This window comes from Passer domesticus, chromosome 12 (genome assembly GCF_036417665.1).
Source record: "Passer domesticus isolate bPasDom1 chromosome 12, bPasDom1.hap1, whole genome shotgun sequence".
In the NCBI taxonomy this organism is placed as follows: domain Eukaryota; kingdom Metazoa; phylum Chordata; class Aves; order Passeriformes; family Passeridae; genus Passer; species Passer domesticus.
This window is the reverse complement of record NC_087485.1, coordinates 171,916-190,475: the sequence shown is the minus strand read 5'-3', so window position 1 is coordinate 190,475 and position 18,560 is coordinate 171,916. Positions and strand designations below refer to the sequence as shown.

General features: G+C 40.0%; 1 protein-coding gene and 1 non-coding gene across 4 annotated transcripts in view; both read left to right on the top strand.

Annotated features, from left to right (window-relative positions):
- Nucleotides 1-18,560, top strand: part of AP1G1 (adaptor related protein complex 1 subunit gamma 1) — a 38,861-nt gene that overhangs the window by 7,180 nt on the left and 13,121 nt on the right. For all 3 annotated transcript variants that reach the window (XR_010346446.1, XM_064386191.1, XM_064386190.1), the window contains exons 2-11: nt 2,242-2,445; nt 7,018-7,142; nt 9,178-9,319; nt 10,523-10,619; nt 11,464-11,540; nt 13,736-13,831; nt 14,287-14,367; nt 14,612-14,710; nt 15,123-15,178; nt 15,953-16,066. Coding sequence is in view for 2 of the 3 variants with exons in the window: in XM_064386191.1 (XP_064242261.1) it covers nt 2,245-2,445; nt 7,018-7,142; nt 9,178-9,319; nt 10,523-10,619; nt 11,464-11,540; nt 13,736-13,831; nt 14,287-14,367; nt 14,612-14,710; nt 15,123-15,178; nt 15,953-16,066 (1,088 nt within the window). In the remaining variant the exon portion in view is untranslated. The remainder of the gene's footprint in view (nt 1-2,241; nt 2,446-7,017; nt 7,143-9,177; nt 9,320-10,522; nt 10,620-11,463; nt 11,541-13,735; nt 13,832-14,286; nt 14,368-14,611; nt 14,711-15,122; nt 15,179-15,952; nt 16,067-18,560) is intronic.
- On the top strand, nt 17,442-17,528 carry LOC135279814 (small nucleolar RNA SNORD71). Its single transcript, XR_010347009.1, has one exon. It is a non-coding gene; the product is annotated as a small nucleolar RNA SNORD71 (small nucleolar RNA).

Here is an 18,560-nt window from a genome sequence, read left to right as displayed (position 1 = left end):
TTGTGTAAAACACAAGCTGAGCACTTTGCTGCAATCAAAACTCCACAGAGTGTTACCAATTTTCAGGAAAATAATAGGCAAAAAAATAGAAGGCATTTTCTATAAATACATCAATATTACATCTACCCCTTAAGTGCTACATGCAGCCTATTGCTTTTCTTCCCCTATTGTATTTGCAAGCGACCCCCGTGGCAGGGAGGAATGATGCATCTGACTCCATGTTCTCAGAAGGCTAATTTATTACTTTATAATACTATATTATATTAAAGAATACTATACTATACTAAAAATACAGAAAAGATACTTACTCAGTGCTAAAAAGATAATAATGAAAACTTGTGACTCTTTCCAGAGTCTCGACACAGCCTGGCCTCAATTGGCCAATGAGTGAAAACAACTCACGCTGGAGACCAATGAGGCAATCACCTTTGGGTAAACAATCTCCGAACACATTCCACACAGGAGAAGCAAATGAGATAAGAATTGTTTTCCTTTTTCTCTGAGGCCTCTCAGCTTCCCAGGAGAAAAATCCTGAGGGAAGGAATTTTTTCAGAGAGTGTGAGTGCCACATTCCTCTTGAGAAAGGATGCAGAACTGTATTACACGCAAGCATGGCAGCAAATGTAGTGGTCATGGAAGGGCTTGTTCTGGAGATGGATTTCTTACTTCTCCGTGACTATTTTTGTTATACTTGTTAGTGCAGCATGAGCGCATAGCAACCATTAATTTATTCATATCACAGTAATGTGAGGAAGTGGTGTGAATTCTCATGGAGAGACAAGAGTAAGGATTAATGTGTCCAATAGTCTTGATCCTGCACATGTCAGCATTTTGGGACAAAGTTTCCTTATGCAGGAAGAATATCTCTACTCTTCCACTTTCAAAACTAAATGCTTTGTGTCTCTGTAAATCCAATCTTTTTAAAGTGTGAAGATGGGGAACTTAAATATGAGGAGTCTACATGGTTTGGCTGAAGGGGCCTAGTGTAGGTATGAGTTTGTAATTGGGACTTGGAGCTGCCTTTGTCTGGCTTACTGTAAGGCCACCTTTACTTGTAGATGCATCTCTCTGCTTTTGTGCAAGCAGAAAGTCCCCTGTTAGCTCTGTGTCCCAGCCCTCTGTTCAGTGGTATCGTGTAAGCCAGTTAAGTGCAGCGCCTGAATGCACGTCTTTTTCTTATATGGCAGGGCTTAAACTGTATGACACAGTGTTCAGGGGGAATGGTGACCCAGACAAAATCTGTGGCAGATTGGCATGGCAACTTCTTACAAGTTGGTCTGATACCTTAACAGAAGGGCTCAGTTCTGTTCCCAAGCTGGCATGGATGAAAGAAGGCTGTAAAGATGTTTATATAGTCTGAGCTCCCTGAAAGTTGGAAGTCAGCTTTGGTGAGCATGAACTAAAAAGTTCAACTGTTGAACATAAATCCTAAAGTTTGGATTCTGTTTGACAGCCACTTTCCTCTTAACAGGAACTTGGCAGACTAAATTGCTCTGTGGGTCAGATGGCTCCATCAGTATTCCATCTGATGAGGTGAAACAACTCTGTGTTCTTGTATATACCTATCATACCCGTACTGCCAGACAGTAATGTCACAGGCTTGTTTGTTTCAGAAAGGATTGTTCTAATTGGGGTGTAATAAAAGGATGATGTAAACCTGATTACTTATTTGAAGCAGGATTCTCTGAAATATCCGCTCACCTAAGACTGCTCTTCCATTTGCTTTTCTGCTGACTTCCACACTTCTAAGAAGTGTGTATGGCACAAGTTAGCGGGATTTTTGAAGCATGGCCATCTGAAGCACTTAGATGAAATCTTGTGCAAGTTGTTAAACAGAGTTGCGTTTTGTAGAGGATTTCTGTCCCAAGTTGTCACGGTTCTGGGATCAGTTCTCTTTGGAGCCTGGCTTTTCTGGAGAGAGGTAGATGATGTGAATATGAGAGTACCTTGCAGAGTGCTGTTTCTGCCTGTTTCAGGTGGGGAGTCATGTTATGTTCATTTGACATCTGGCTCAAATTGGAGTGATTCCGATTTCTAGTATTCTGGAAGAGCAGATGTGAGGTACAGTGAAGTCCTCAGGTTCTCAAGTGTACTCTTAGCCATGCTACTCAGGTAGCCTACATTTCTACATTCTTTTACTTACATAATTGTACAATAAAAAAAAAGAATACATGGAAGTGTGAGACCATTATGAAGCCTTTAGAGATAGTAAAAGTTTTACAGACCTCTTTCTTCTCTCAGAGGATGCCAGCCCCCATCAGACTGCGGGAGTTGATCCGGACCATCCGGACAGCAAGAACCCAGGCAGAAGAGCGTGAGATGATCCAAAAGGAATGTGCTGCTATCCGGTCATCCTTCCGAGAGGAAGATAACACATACCGATGCAGAAATGTGGCAAAGCTGCTGTATATGCACATGCTGGGATATCCTGCACATTTCGGACAGGTAGGTTAAAATGTAGTGCCTTCTGTGCATAAGCCAGTCTGTCTTCTGTGTTTTGGGCACATTAACTTGTTCAGAGCATTCCTAGGTGCAGTTCTGCTGCCCTTCGGGATGTTTTGAGGTCTGTTTTCACATATGTTCTGAACCTGTATTAGTTAGTTTAGATTTCATTAGTGAGATGTGCTGTTTGGGGGTTACATATTTTGTTTTGAAACTTGAGGTTAGTCTGCTTTTGCCATACTGTCTCCTCCTCACCATCCATGTTTCTGCTTAGCAGTAGTGCTTAAACCACAGTCCAAGACATAGGGATGTTTTTAGATTGGATCAAAATAGCACCTTGGAGTTCTGTCTCTGAAAAATACCACATACTTCAAAGGAGGTTCTATACCCATTTCTGTATAAAGTAATGCATTTGAGACAGAAAAGAGCTGGTCTGTTCCTGGCAATCAGAAGTTGGTGTTCCTTATCCCCATCTTAGTGAGATGACATGGAGAATGCAGGTGTGAGTTTTCCATCTCTTGGCTTATTTTTGATGTGCTATTTTTGACAGAAATTATAGGAAAGGGAGACAGGAAGATGGAAGCTCTTGATCTACAAAGTGTCCCTCAGGTTAGCTTTGCTTAGTCTTTGGGGCATAGTCAGTTTTGCTTAGAAATCGGTAAGCGTCCTGGTAGTAGTAATCTAACCTAGGTCTTCAATAAAGCTTAAATCAGTCAGATCAGTCAAATCAGTCAAATTGTTGTATCCCTTCAAGTAGCTTCATGTCTTGTGTGTCTGTCCATTTGTGGTTGAATTTACCAGTCCTAATATGTCTCACTGAAACAGTAAGCTCAAAGATGTGAAAACAAATTGCACATAGTTAGGATTAGTGAGTTTGGGCTCTGCTATAGTATATGAAGTGCCTCATCTTACTTCTGTATTATTGGATTCTTCTCTCAGGGTAAAGAGTTCTGAAAAAGAGCAAGAGAAGTTGTGTATTATTCTGTTCTAAATGCTTTTCATAGCTGGGCTGTCTGGTCCAAGACAGAAACTTCCTGTCACGAAAATTAATTATCTTGGAACCTTAAGAATAATGAAAAGTGTTACAAAATATCATCTAGAATTTCAACATTTGGCCTATGTTAAGAACATGATTTAAATTTCATTGTTCTATCTTGTTGCTCAAGTATTTAATCCCATCCAAGGAAGATTATAATTTGCCATTTTGTTTAATGATTTAATTTACCATTACTAAGTAAATTTACTAATTTACCATTGCTAACTAAAGCAGAAATTTCCATTTTCTGCTTTGGTTACTAATGGTAAATTCACTAGTAATGGTAAATTTCACTAACTTCACATTAGTGAAAGAAGGCTAAAGCAGATTGTTCGGTATCTGTTATTGCCAGGCTTGCTGCATCTTAGAGGATACAGTCTCAAGCTACCTCAGGGAAAGTATAGGTTGGATATTAGGAAAAAATTTTCACTGAATAATAAAGTACTGAATGCTCTTCCCAGGGAGGTGGTAGAATCACCATCTCTGGATGTGTTTAAAAAAAGACTGGACGTGGCACTTGGTGCTATAGTGTAGTTGAGGTGTTAGGGCATAGGTTGGACTTGATAATCTTAGAGGTCTTTTCCAACCTCATTGTTCTGTGATTCTGTGATCTTGAAAAGAAGAGTCTATTCTGACTATTTGGAGAGCAGAGTACTTCATTCAGTGCCCTTGGTTCTCTTGTAATTTATCAGCTGCATTTTCAGGAGGGAATAGGGAGGGCCCAATGCTGAAAATGGTTTTGACAAATATTCTGTAAGAGAGTGAGTTAGAGACCTTTGCATGTCCTTAACACTTTCCACTGGAAGGAATCTTTCAAAGTGCTACTGTTGTATAGGAATGTATTTTGTGTGAGCTGGGGACCTGTTGAGGACACAGGCTCTTCCAACAGTGGAGTCTTGCAGATTGATAGTCCTGCAATGTAGACAGTAAGCTTCTGAGGGTGATAGGTATATATGCAGGAAAGATGTTTTGCTGAAAAACAGGAGAGCCACAAGTGTTGTTACAGTCTCTCTTAAAGCTGTAAGCAGACAGCAGCTAACAGTGTGGGTAACCAGGAGTGAGTGGTTGATCTACTTCTGTCCAACCCAGGGCTCCTCAGCTTTGACCTGGGATATCTTGTACACAAGTAGGATGATGAGCCTGTATTTAGCCAGCGCATGCTCATATGCACTGGATGGCATGCTGTCTCCTGAGCGTGTGCAAAGGCTGTTTGTGCAAGTATAGAAGTCGTCGGACAGCCTGGACAAATGGTCAGATAACTTTATTATTGTCACTGTTTCTATTTGAAAAAAAAAATTCTAGTTGGAAGAGTGGCTATGTCTGTAAAAGTTGGGTCAGTTGTAGTCTGGTTACATGCCAGTAGTATCTGTTACAATAGTGATGTAGCAGATTTTAATTGTTCCTTTGAATGAAATGAATTTAACAGTATCAAGATTTTTTCCACTAATTACACCTAGTAAGAGCTTCAGCTCATCATGTTTCTTAGTATTGCTGTGCATTAATCTAGTTTGCATGTACTTCTATACAAGTGAAGTAAGAACTCATCAGCCTTTCATGGGGTAAATTTCACTAATATATTTTAAATTCAAAAGTACTAGAAATGTACCTTAGAGTGTCTGTTGCAGTCATCAGTTTTCTTATGCTCTTCCTCAGTCATTCATCTTCTGCCTTCACTGGCTCTTACTCTGTAGCTTAGGTGTCACCAATTTTATGTTGCGTTTTTGCGGAGGATTGTATAAGTATCTTGTAAACCCAGGAAAGAAGGTCGTTTCAGAGGTGCATTGTTCTCTTACAGAAAGCACTGGAAACATGAGAGCTTGATATCTAGTGGTCTGTACGTCATCTGTGTCTGATCTTGGGCATTTGGGCAAATTCAGTTATCTCTGAAGAGGACCGGTCTTATTTTTTCAGAGGTGTTTATTCGAGGTTTTCATCCGATTTAACCTTGCAGACTTTCTTTCAAGCCTTTTCTTACCAATTTGTCATCCTTGCTCTAGCTGGACTTTCACATGTGAAAACAATGTCAACAGTTGAGTGTGTGTTCTAATGCCATGTGGTCACGAGAACTTGCCAGACTGGGACTAGGCCATAGCACTTTCTTTCTCTGGCACTTCAACTTAAATTTTCTTACCAATATACTGTGCAACTTTACTCTTGTTGATGTGTGTGTTTCTTGCATCTCACCTGTTCAAGCTTCTGTCTAGCTGGAGCCATGAATTCCTTTTCCTGACACCTCATAACTTTGCCTGTGCATGCCCCCTTTGCTATGGATCTGTTGCCAGTTCTGTCTCCTCCTCAGACCTATTGTGTATGTTTATTTGCTGCCCCAGCTAGTAAAGCAGACTTACAGAAATTGTTTGCGAGGGATAGCTCTCTACTTCCCTGTCAGGAAAGTAGACATAGATTACGGTTGATTAGTTATCTGTTGCAGAAAACTATTTTGGTGCATTGTAATATCAGAATATCTCTGTGGTGGATGGTATTTGTTTTTCAAAGTGTCAGATGTAAAAATGACCTGGCAATTAAACTTTAAATTAGCAGAGTGCAGATAGAAACTATGTGTGTTGTTTTGGGAATCTCTTCTGTGTATTGATCACAGTTGCTATTTCTACAGGGGGAAAGGGAAACTTGTAGTGGCTAGAATGCACATGATTTTAGTAAACTTCTGGTGTTCCAGAGATTACAAAGAAGTATAAAAACGTAACTATCTCTGGCAATCTACTTTTTACCTAGCTAGCAAGTTAGTTACAGATCATAATAAACACAACCTGGTTTTAGAGTCATAAAATCCTAGAATGGTTTGGGTTGAAGGGTCATCTAATTCCAACTGCCATAGGCAAAAACACCTGCTAGTCCAGGCTGCTCCAAGCCCAGTCCAGCCTAGCCTTGAACACTTCCGGGGATTAAGGGGCAGCCACAGCTTCTGTGGGCAGCCTGTGCCAGGACCTCACCATGCTCACAGCCAAGAATTTCTTCCTAATATGGAACTTAAACTTGCCCCTTTTTCCATTTGAAGTCATGACTCCTTGTCCTATCACTACATGTCCTTGTTTTGGCAGCTTACAGAACATTGATCCTCTTCCTAGTAGATAAATGGAACCTTTTAAGTTTAGTTAAAAAGTTTCATGTGCATATCAAACATGACTCATGAACTAGATTTCCAGATCTTTACTATTTTGTGTTTCCTGATGTGTCTTTCCTCTCTGTCAATGTGCTATTATTTACTTTTGTGATCTGACATTAACCAACATATCTGGTATATCTGAGGTCATGGAAGACCATCAGTGTCTGGCCACTTCAAGGCACCGGAGCTGCTAATGACCTTCCTGCTGGCTTTGTTGGAACTTTGGGCAGGTCATTTAATATTTCTTGGTTTTCCATATCACCAAAATGGAAACTGAATACGCCTTTAAAAGTGCACTCTGAGATACATACATTACTACACATCAAAATTCAAACTGTTTCTTCTCTAGCTAAGAAGTAGTTTTTAAGCTAATTATGTCTTTTTTTTTCTTCTTTTTTTTCTTTTTTTTTTCCAGTTGGAGTGCCTCAAGCTTATTGCGTCTCAGAAATTCACAGACAAACGCATTGGATATTTAGGTGCCATGTTGCTGCTGGATGAGAGACAGGATGTTCATCTTCTTATGACCAATTGCATCAAGAAGTAAGGGTACCACCTCTCCATCAAACCATGATTTGAGGTTTCAGTATCAGAAAGTATCCTTCTGACAGTGATACTTAGAGTATTTTAGGGTTTTTCCCTTGTGTTAGAAAACTGGTGCCTTGAAATTATTGTATGCTGTTGACCATAATAAGACTGTTGTAGTAGTGCTCTGTATTGGGCCATCCTTTCTAGCTTCTGTAGTGGGAACAGAATAAAATTACATTGGTTTTGAAGAGGCATATTTATCAAGCAACACACGTCCTGTGTGTGTTTGCTTCTGCTGACAAGCAAGGCAGCAGCTTGGGATGTGCTGTCATTTTGCTGAAATCAGACAAGGGGGTATGGGAATTACTATTTTTTTAATACTTCTCTCAGCAAAGCAATGTTAAAGTGGGACTTTTTTACATCATAGTTTAGTGGGTGACGATGAGTGTTTTCTTTTCAAGATAGATTGGAGCAGGTATGGAACAGCTGGGTTCTGGTTGACCTACCCCAAGATTGTGTGTGGTGTACCTGTTTTTATTATTATATACTATTAGCACATAAGTCTCTCAGATATTAGCACGTAAAGTATTGATCTTCAGTTAGACTGTAGCCTCAAAGTGCTTTAAAAGAAACTTGACAAAACTGTGGGCCTGAAGACCTGCTAACTTTGAACGTAGTGCCCAGAAGACAAGATTTTTGTCTAAAGATCTTTCATTGCAATGCTGTACCTGTGAAGTGCTTCCATTAGAACCAGGCTGCAGGTTAACAGCTCTTTTCATTGTTTATGCTACAGTGAATTTGGTAAGTGTGTAATGAGTTTGAACTGGCAATGGGTCAGACGGAAGCTGAGCAAAAATGGTGGACAGCTTCCCACCATCTCCTGGGTTGTATATTGCTTTCTCCTTCAGCTTCTATATCTGCCATTGTGTCTTGCTTTTATCTAGACATTAAGGGATTTATTTATGGCACTGTTTTTCACTGTTTCATAGCAAGACCCAGATTTTTGAGACGAGAAGGAAAGCAACCTCTTGAAGCATGTACTTGTGATACAGCTTTATATAGCTGCCAAAAAATTTTTAAAGGAAGGAAACAAAAAAACAACTGATTTAGTAGCATGTGCTACCTGTTCCTTCATCTGCATGTTGCCATAACTGCTTCATATTACAACCAGGATGCTGTCTTTCCATTCCACAACTCTTGTGTGTTGGGTTCAGAACCACTTCTTTCCCCAGCTCTTCCATCTTGCTCCCCAGCTCCCCTTGCCTCCCAAACCAGGAGCTGTATTTTTTACTGTCTTCAGCATTGGATCCTGGGTGCTGTGTCAACCTTAGTACCAAACACAGAGGAAAAGTGGTGTAGAATTTTATTTTCAAGGCTGTTGGGATTGCCATGTAGAAGCTATGTTGTCTTGTGCTTAGTGTGACATTGTAGCTAGCCTTATGAATAGCATCTCCTGTTAGGTAGTTTAGCTTTTTAGTGACCACTTCACAACTTCCTTAGGTATATGAATAGGAAAAATTGCTAAACAGAATTCTTGTATGAATTATTTTCAAGGTGTGTGAGTGGTGGGGTTTGTGGTTTTTAGTCAGGACAGAGAATACTTTTTCAGGTTTGTCTATACTGTGTGGTTTGTAAATGCAGAAGCTGAAGCCTGTTGTAGAACATCTTTAAACTGGGACAGCCCACAGTGTCACTGCTGGACTGTACTTTGCATGCAAGTTCCAAAGCTAAAACCATTTGAAATGGAATTCTGTATAGTCTTCCCTCTTCTCAGCTCAATCCCCGGATACCCTGACAGGTCAACCTGATAGTTATACCAAGTATTTTATCTTTTTAATTGAGGATTCTGAGTATAATTAGATGCAAACCCTGTAGTACATGCACTCAAAGCTTCCATTGCTCCCAAGTCGTGCTCCCACAGAGCTGTGATTCCAGAAAATTCTTTTGGGCCATGTGTTGCTGGATAGATGACTCTAGCTGTAGATGCCCTTTTTTGTGTATTCAATTTCTGTGTGTGCATGCTGATTGACTTTTTTGTTCTTGTTTACAGTGACCTTAATCACAGCACACAGTATGTGCAGGGGCTGGCACTTTGTACTCTTGGCTGCATGGGTTCCTCAGAAATGTGCAGAGACCTTGCAGGAGAGGTGGAAAAGCTTCTCAAAACTTCCAATTCCTATCTTAGGAAGAAGGTACTTCAGGAAACTTTTGAATACTTTGTTATGGATTAAAAGGCAAGATTGATTGAACACCTTGCTAATATCTGGAACATTAGATGACTGAGATCACACTGAGTGAATATTTTCCCAGTGTGCAAGATGGAGCTCAAAACTCCCTGAATGTTAATAGCAGGAATGTATGTAAGCCTCTAGAAGATAAGCCTCCAATTGGCAAGACAGTTGCTTCTGTTTTTGTACTCTCTCCCATAATGTTATTGGTGGTAATGTGAACATTTGCCCCCTCATGGACTCAGTCTCAAAATTCTGGTCACCAGTTTGATTTATCTTCTCAGATAAGAGAAGACTCTGGTTATTAACAGTGCAGGCTGGTATCAGAAGATTTGAACCTATTTGATGTCTTCTGTTGATGATGGTAACAGTAGTATGAGAACTAGAAGGGTTAAGGTTTTGAAATGGACAAATACTTATAAATTGTCTCATTCCTGCAGCAAATGTGCCATAGCATCAGCAAAGTATGATTACCCCTATTCTTTTAGGTTTATTTATTGATAAGTCTTGGCGAGAGTGTGAAGCAGTAAGATATAGCAAGAGATGCATTGCTACTTCTTTGTCTAGTGCTGGATCTGGAGAGAGTTTGGAGAGAAAGCAATGCTAAGAGGTCTTGCTGTGTTCTGGAAAGAGGCACTTGATTTTCAGGCAATTGCAAGGAATAGTGTCTCCTGTTGCTTCTCCATCCTGGAAGAAATAGACACGTGTTTTGTTAAAAGCCCCTGGAAATGTAGTTTTATTTCTCATAGCACCCATCACCTGCAGGAGGAAGTTGTTTTTTGGGGAAGGAGGGAAAGTAAATAAGCCGTAAGTTTACAGTGAGTTTAATTATTTGTTTCCAGTGCATTATCTCCTTCCCAGAAAGAGGAATACAGGCTGAAGTAGCCCTGTTAAAGCAGAGCTGCTTTGCAGATAATAGCACTTGTTTTGTGAATAATGTAAAAATGAACCATTGCTAGGGGGAGTATTAGTTTGTAGTTCAGTGCTCTCCCTTTATCGAACTCTCTTTTGGAATGCTGTTGAGTGACACTTGCAATAGAGAGATGGAAAAATGTCCCAGGCCTTTGTTTATCATGAAGATTGTTATAGTGCCCACTGTGCTAGATATTCCCAAAACAGGTATTGTTGTCATTGCAGTGTGTACTAACAAGTGTTTTTCCTATCCAGGCAGCACTGTGCGCTGTTCATGTCATCAGAAAGGTGCCTGAACTTATGGAGATGTTCCTGCCAGCCACCAAAAACCTGCTGAACGAGAAGAACCATGGTAATAGCTGAGACTGTACTTAGCAAGGCTAGGCCATTCTCCAGAGGATAGTGCATTTGCTACCTAAGCCTTTTGTTTGAAGGGAACTTCAGAGGTGTATTTGTATGATTTGTTTCTTTCCATTTCTACACAGTGAATGCAAATGTCATTTAGAAGGAAGAGATGTGTATGACTCTGCTAATCAACAGGACTTTAAGATGGCATAGGTGACAAAAGGAACTCTTTCATTGTGTTTTGATACACTTCAGAGTGGGTGAAATAGGAAAGTTTGATTTTTATCCTGTACACTGCCTAAAGTGACTCTAGGGAAATGGCTTCTTAGGTTTGGTGGTATTATTTTTGTGTAGTGTTTCTTTAAATGGAGTTCTGAGGCCTCCTGAGGAAGGTGACATAAGGTCAGCTAGGCAGCCCAAATCAGAAGAGAAAATCAGGAAGTGTGAGGAACTTGACACCCACAATGCAATTAACACATGCTGTCCTTCTGGAGTCTTACGTTTGTGTAGAATCATAGAATGGTTGGACTTAGAAGAGACCTTAGAGGTCAGTAATTCAACTATGACTATTACTGTATCTTTAGTATTCGAGCTTCTGCAGACCAAATCCAATTTATCTCCTGCCTTGGCCTTTAATTGCAGCTTTAAGACAGGAGCACATTGTTATCTGCCTTTCCCTTGGACACAGCTGCAAGCACAAATATCTGTAGTACTAGATATGATATGTTGAATTCAAAAATGTTTTTAAATGATTTCCTGTTGTTTTCTTGAGATGTTTATCAAATGTCTGGAGCCAGTGGAATGATGCTAAATGGAGATACATTATTCTTTTCCCCCTCCCTCACCTTTAGGTGTTCTTCACACATCAGTTGTCCTCCTCACAGAGATGTGTGAGAGAAGCCCAGATATGCTTGCACACTTCAGAAAGGTAAGTGTGAACTCGTAGTATTGCAAAGTTAATAATAATGGCCTTCTAGTAAAATCCTTACAATTGTTTTGGTGAATAATTTAATGATACTGTCTGTTTGATAATTTATTTATTTTTTAATCATTAAGTGTGGGAATTTCATGTGTATCTAGGCCTAATCCCCTTCAGTAAGTGGTTAAGTTACAAACAGTCAGTCTTAAGATTGTGCAGTATAAAACTCATCCTAGAGTTAGATTTAAAGTTGGGTTTGATGGTCCCTTAGGTTTTTCCTCAGTCTTTCTATCTAATTGCATGGTCACACTGAAATCACAAATGAAGTAAACATAGAGAGTAAGATGAAAAACTGAAGCTTATACCAACACCTGAGTGCTTTAACCACAGCTACACAGTTATATGCACTCAGTTCAAAAACACCAGTCTAAATTCTAGTTGTATAGATACCTCATGACTGATGTATGGTACACTACACAATTTTCCGTTTTAATTTAAGGGTTTGAGAAGCAATGTCACTCTTCTTCCTCTAGAATGGAATGTTTGCTTCCCATCACCCTCCTGACTTCCTTATGTTGTTTGCTGTAATTTGCTGTATTATTGCCATGTGAAAGACTACTGATAGAAGAGCATCTGAAAATTGCCTTGATTGTCATTTTAAATTCTTGATCAAAGAAGGAGAAATTGAACAAAGCTGGTAGAACAGAGCAAGCCATTTGCTCCTTTGAAAAGTCTTAAAGGTGTTGTTTATTTGCATGCCCATTTACTTTCTTCCTTGACTCGTCTATATCATTAGAGATTTAAAACTGTACATTCTTTGGTGCATTTTAGCATTTTGGCTTGTATTTTCCCTTGCTTTGATTGTAAATTTCAAAGCAGGAAAAGAAGTCAGATGAGGTTTATTTTGCAGGTACCATCCCTGCTACTAATTGCTTGGTTAATATGATAGTTGTGAAAAGAGAGAAGAGCTGAGTGCACAAAATTTTGTTACTAGGGGCATTCTTGCTAGCTATTTCTTGTAGTTGTTATGCTGTGAATGGTATAACATTGACCTATCCCTAATGCTTGCTTCGTCTGTTTTGTCCCTTTTGTCTGTTTGGAATCCTGCTGAGTTAGAATGAAAAGGTAAGAGTTAATTTTTCTAGATGATGCATGCTTGCCTTGAATCTGTAGATGTTTGTCCCTGTTGAGGCAGTACCTCTGAATGACAGAGCTGTGATTGATGCCACATGCTTAGATAATCTGTTCTTGTCTAATCTCTTTGTGTGCTGATCTTGTCACTAAACTTCCACATCCATGGCAGCCCTGAATCTCAGTTGTGGCCTTCTGCAAACATCAGCCTGCTTTCCTCAAGCCTTCCTTCATTTGAGGAATACTTCATAGATTTTTTTTTTTTTGTGCCTGTACAAGTTGTAGCCCTGGGCTTTCTTCTTACCACAAACTGGGCTTTGTGTTTTCTCTGAATCATGGGGCAACTTTGAGTGATTCCCAGAAAGGAGCAGGACAGATAGTTAACTGCCTGTAAGAGGCTGTAAAGGCTTTCTGTGCTGCCAAGAGCTACCCAGTCCAACTGCAGTGCTGATAATCTTCATGGGTGTAATTTGTATTCCAGAAGATGCGGGGACGGGTGGGGGGGTTGGCCCTCAACCAGTCTCCATGGCTGTAATGTTTCCCTTTGTTCTGTCCTCAGTCCTGATAATTCATGCATGTTGGAAGGCAAAGCAAACATGAATAAGGATTCCAGGAATGCTCCGCTTGTGTGCTACTATGTCTGGAGGGAAGATGTTGCAGCACCCTTCTGTTCCCTCTTTAAGGCAGATACAGGAAGTTCAGGGTTAATTTTTTGTGTTTTTTGGAATGCATGTTTTCAGAGGAGTTTGTAGCTCCTGAAGAGCAAAGGTAGGAGCAAAAGGAGATGACAGGGAAACTAGGCTGGTTTTCTTCATACAGTATACCACAAATGTAGATTTACTACTTCGAAGACACAATATGGTGCTCTGGTCCCAGCTTCACTGTTTCTAGTTGTGTCTTAGCCAGGCTGTAGGTATTCATACAGCATCAGCTCTAGGTGTGCAGGTTGAATTTTGCAGAAGAATCCAGAGACTGACTTGCTTTCAAATACAAGATTTGTTCTTGGACCAGTGCTTCAAAGCTGGGATCAGGGAAACAGCAGTACCCTAACAGGACAACTCTCTTCTTCACAGCTTGTTCCCCAATTAGTTCGTATTCTGAAGAACCTTATCATGTCTGGATATTCACCAGAGCATGACGTGTCTGGGATCAGTGACCCCTTTTTGCAGGTAAGGACTGATGCAAACAGTGACTGATAGCTTTAATTCTAGGACTGTGTTTTGAGCCTTAAGTGTGTGACAAGGTGGTTACCTGTGTTGATTTTAAGGCTTTTTTGGTCTTCCTTTGAGCTGGTTGTGCAAATGCTGTTCATCTGCCCTAGTGAATGACACCTGCCTTGGTTTAACCAGCAGTTGTAGTGTTGTCATGTTATGTGACAAAAGAGAGAAGCAGCACTTACTGATTTTTGGAAGGCTGTGCCTGGTGGAGAGGGGACACTGAAGACTTCTGGCTAGTGGGAAGAAAATAAGCACAGCAGAAGCCTGTTTTTGTTGATAAAGTTCATACCTGGCATAAGCATTTTGCTTAAGAGTGGAAATCAGCAGCTTCTTTTGCTTTTTTGCCACTACGACCCCATATCAAACAATGCTATCCAAGCTTTTCTTTGCTTTGTTTTATAAAATAGGTACGAATCCTGCGGTTACTAAGAATTTTAGGGAGAAATGATGATGATTCTAGTGAAGCAATGAATGATATACTTGCACAGGTAAGGTCTGCAAGGTTGATGATTGGTATAAACTTTCTCTTAGTTTCTTAATAATTTAGGTTCTGCAGCACTAATGAGGATACAGCTGCTTGCCATGCTAAGTGAAATTTTGTTGAAAGAGATGCATGTTCACAAGTGTGGTGCTGTTTTGTAGGGGTTGGTTATTTTTGCTGCCTGTTCTGCAGAAGAGCACAAAAGGGATCTGCTTTGAATGCATCGAAGTTATTTTGTTTCCTTTCTCCAGGTTGCCACTAATACAGAAACAAGTAAAAATGTGGGAAATGCCATTCTCTATGAAACTGTGCTGACTATTATGGATATAAAATCTGAGAGTGGCCTGAGAGTAAGTTGCCTTTGCTATGGCCTTTGTTTTTTTCCTAGGATTGTATTAGAGTAATTTGTGTGGAGGACATGAAGCAAGATTGTTTCACCATAACACAGCTCTGCATCTGTCTCTAGATAAGTTTGTAACCTTTGCAGAAAGGGTGCTTGTTTTGGGGGAGAGAAAGTGTTTGGGTTTTTTTAAAATAACAAAAATTAAAAGGCAAAATTTCCTGCAGAGCGCGTGTCCTGAGTGCGAGTGAGAGCCTGCAATGCATCCCTTAGCATTTTCTCTGCTTAGGCAGCTTCTAGAGCTCTTTTTGGCTAAGAACCGCAATGCTAGTTTTGACGTGTTGCCTTTGAAGTCACCGTGAAATGATGAAGATAACCAGCAGCCCTTTTAGATCATTGACCTTCCCTAACTCTTTCTGCAGGTCTTAGCCATTAACATCCTAGGCCGTTTCTTATTAAACAACGACAAAAATATTAGGTAAGTTGTACAAAGTGTGTTTTGACAGCACCCAATTTAAAATGTGTGAGAAACAATTACACAAAGATGACGCTGAAGTAAAGCTTTCCAGGAGACCCTGTTGGGATCACTGCTCTTGGGGTTAGTGTGGCTGTTGAGCTTGCTTCTTTCTTGGTGTGTTCTTTTCTGTGTGCAAATCTTACTTGTGGCCCTGCCCTTCTTAGTTGATAAGTTGGAGTGTATGATCTATTTCTCAACATGTGATTTCTTAATCAGGTCCACATTTTTTCCTGTCTTGTCCCAAGTGGTTTGTGATGCTAATCTTATCAGAGTTGGCATTGGAGATCTGATAAATTAGGCAAAGACTGATTTTTCTGGTTGTGTGCTGGTGGCAACAAAGGAGTTTAGTTCTGCTCTGGTCACTATTAATCAGGATGTGGAATTGCTGAAACTGTTAGGATTGAATACCATCTCCAAGCAGTTGGATAGCAAATCATGATATGGGTTTCAGACTCTAGCCGTGGAATTTTTACTGATGCTAGTTTGAATGTAAGATCTGCAGAGGTGCTTGCTTGTCTAGACAGCAGTGTTGTTAGGCATGTTACAATTTAGTGTGGTAGCTCACCTGTGAAGGTAGGTCAGGGAGTCCCCTACAGGATTTCCATTCATTACTGAGTGCAAGAGAATCCTATTCTGTTGCAAGATAAGACTAGGTTTAGGGCAAAGGGACAGTGTCTGTGTATAGAAATTAAATGGCTACTGTCAGCTGCTGATGACCTTATGTTCTGTTTGCAGATATGTAGCTTTGACGTCATTGTTGAAAACTGTGCAGACAGACCATAATGCAGTACAGCGGCACCGAAGTACCATTGTGGACTGCCTGAAGGATCTGGATGTCTCCATTAAAAGGTAATCAATCAGATTATCAGTGAAATAGACTCTTGAGGTTGACAGTCTGTGGAAAATGAGCAGAGCATAGGGGAAAATGACAATAATCCCAGGGAACTGTAAGTGAGACTACTGTGAAGGTATAATACGGTTCTATAATTCAAACATGATAATGAAGATGTACTTCCAACTTCTTTGGAAAGCTGCTGTTAAATTTCATGGGGAAAAAAGAAATTGTTTACCTGAATTTTTCTACAGTACAGTATCCGTGGAGATTAGATTTGTGTGCTCTCAGCAAGATGGAATGCCTCTGTGCACTATGATTATGATCAAAGCTACTCTGATGTGCTCCACGTTGCTTTTCTTTCCCAGATGAAGAGTCAGTGCCATGTTGTCTTGGAGCAGTGTTAAGCCATCCAAATAATGTATTCTTAGATGTATTATGGAGTAGTAGAATTCAAACTTCACAAATTGTTTGAGCAATCAGTTAACAAACCAAATCCTTTTATCATTCTTGGTGTTAATTTGTCATTTAAATAGTGGTGTGTTGCTGCTTCTCTAGGCATTGGGAAAGTTTGCAACCTTACTTCTCACCAGAGAAATACTTTTTGTCTTGTACTTTGTCTTAATTTCTTCCAGTTTTCATTACTTCAGTTATATTCCTTTTACTCACGGTAGTGACTCCCTCCTGTTTCTGTCACTCATGGAAATTCTTGAACTGTTTGGTCTCAGTTTGCCCAGCGTATGTGTAAGGCTGCTCTTCTAAACTGAGTCTTTCAGCCTCTTGATTCCCTTGTTCTTTATTTCAGAACTCTCCTCCTCTTCATTATTCTTTCTGTAACTGGGTTGCAAAGAAAGGTCTGGGCTCAGTGCAGTATACAGCATGCAGTGTTGGGGACAGCAGCATTTTTCCTGTTGTACTTCATAGAATCTCTCTGCTCCAGGCCAGAATTCCACAGAGCACTCATCATGTGAATATACCTTCAGAATTGTTCAACCTCTTCCATCTGCTCAAACTGATTCGATACACTCATTCTTCAAACTTATGCCCATCTTTGAATCAGCTGTAGATTTTTTAACAGCTCTTCTCAGACTGTGTGTAAAACAGGAAAGAAATTGGATTTGTCTTGCTTCTGAAACTTACTTTGAACTGCTATGTGTACTGGGTATCATGTAATCTCTTTTTACAGTTGCAATCTATCCCAAACCACAAATTTGTATCTTAAATGCTCAGCAAGTCAGGCTGCCATTGCTGTGTGGTGTCAGAGCCAGCATGGGGCTCAACTGTGGAACAGCAGAGCCTTATCTAGATTATGGGTAAAAGGCAACAAAAACATTTTATTGACGCCTGCTAGGAAAACACGGGTATGCTACAAACAACTGAGCTTCATGTCTGAGTGCTGTTGGAGGATGAAGCCTTTGAGTGATCCATCAGCAGAGCACAATGTTGCCATGCTGACACTCATGCTGCTGACAATGCACTGTCTTCAATGAAGCATTATATTAAATGAATATATGTCAGAGTCCGCAGGCAGCAGGCTTCAAGGACTTGAGGGACTTGCTTTTTGTTATCTGAAGCATGGCCTCTGCTCATCATCTTGTAACTGGTGCAGTTCATATTTGGTCCATGTAGTGTGATTCAGAATGGCTTTGCCATTTAATTAGGTTTTTTTTTCTGCTTGATTTGATTAAACTACATGCTTAAGAATTTGTGACAGAAATGAAACATGTAATATGACTGAAGGTAAGCAATTATGTACTGAGATAAATGCCTGGTATGAAGAGAACATTGTATTCCTGCACCACTGCAGTATTGATATATCTGCTATAAAGTGACTGAAATTTTAAACATAACCATGGAAAAGTTGTAACCCAGTAGGGACAGGTGTAAGGGAGTTGGGAACTAGTTGGAAGGATGGAAACAGTTCTAATAATGGTACAGGTCATCAGTTAAACAGAGATTTAAATGTTAAAAGGTAGCAATTTAGTTTGGTATTTCCAGCCTAATTCTGAATATCTCCATATTTTTTCAGTCCCTAGGTACTAGCTGGGTAAAAAGCAAAGTAACACATTTACAATTCACCATTCTGTAAAAATCCTTATTACAATAATAACTAGGAAAATTTAGAGAAGTAGTGCTGTCTAGATGTTCTCATATTCTTGAGAACAAATAGTGTGTGCCCAATACCATATTAAAATTCACTCAGGGTTATTTAGCAAGCCTGTTTTAATGCATTTGAATACAGCTGTTTCAAAGTTGTTCAGAAATCAATCACATCTGAAGTTAGTAGTCTTCATTCAAAAAAATGGCAGAAGAATGAGAGACCTGTGTTAAAGTCAACTACAGAAGCTTCAAGTAGAAGGGCCTGGGACTAGCATCTGAGCTCTCAATGAGCACAAAAAGGAAGAGCAAGGAGCTAGTACTCTGACTGCTTGTGGTGTCAGCACATCTGTGGTGAGGAGGAATGAACAATACCAGGGTAAATTTGGGTTCTAGAAATCTTATACTACAGTA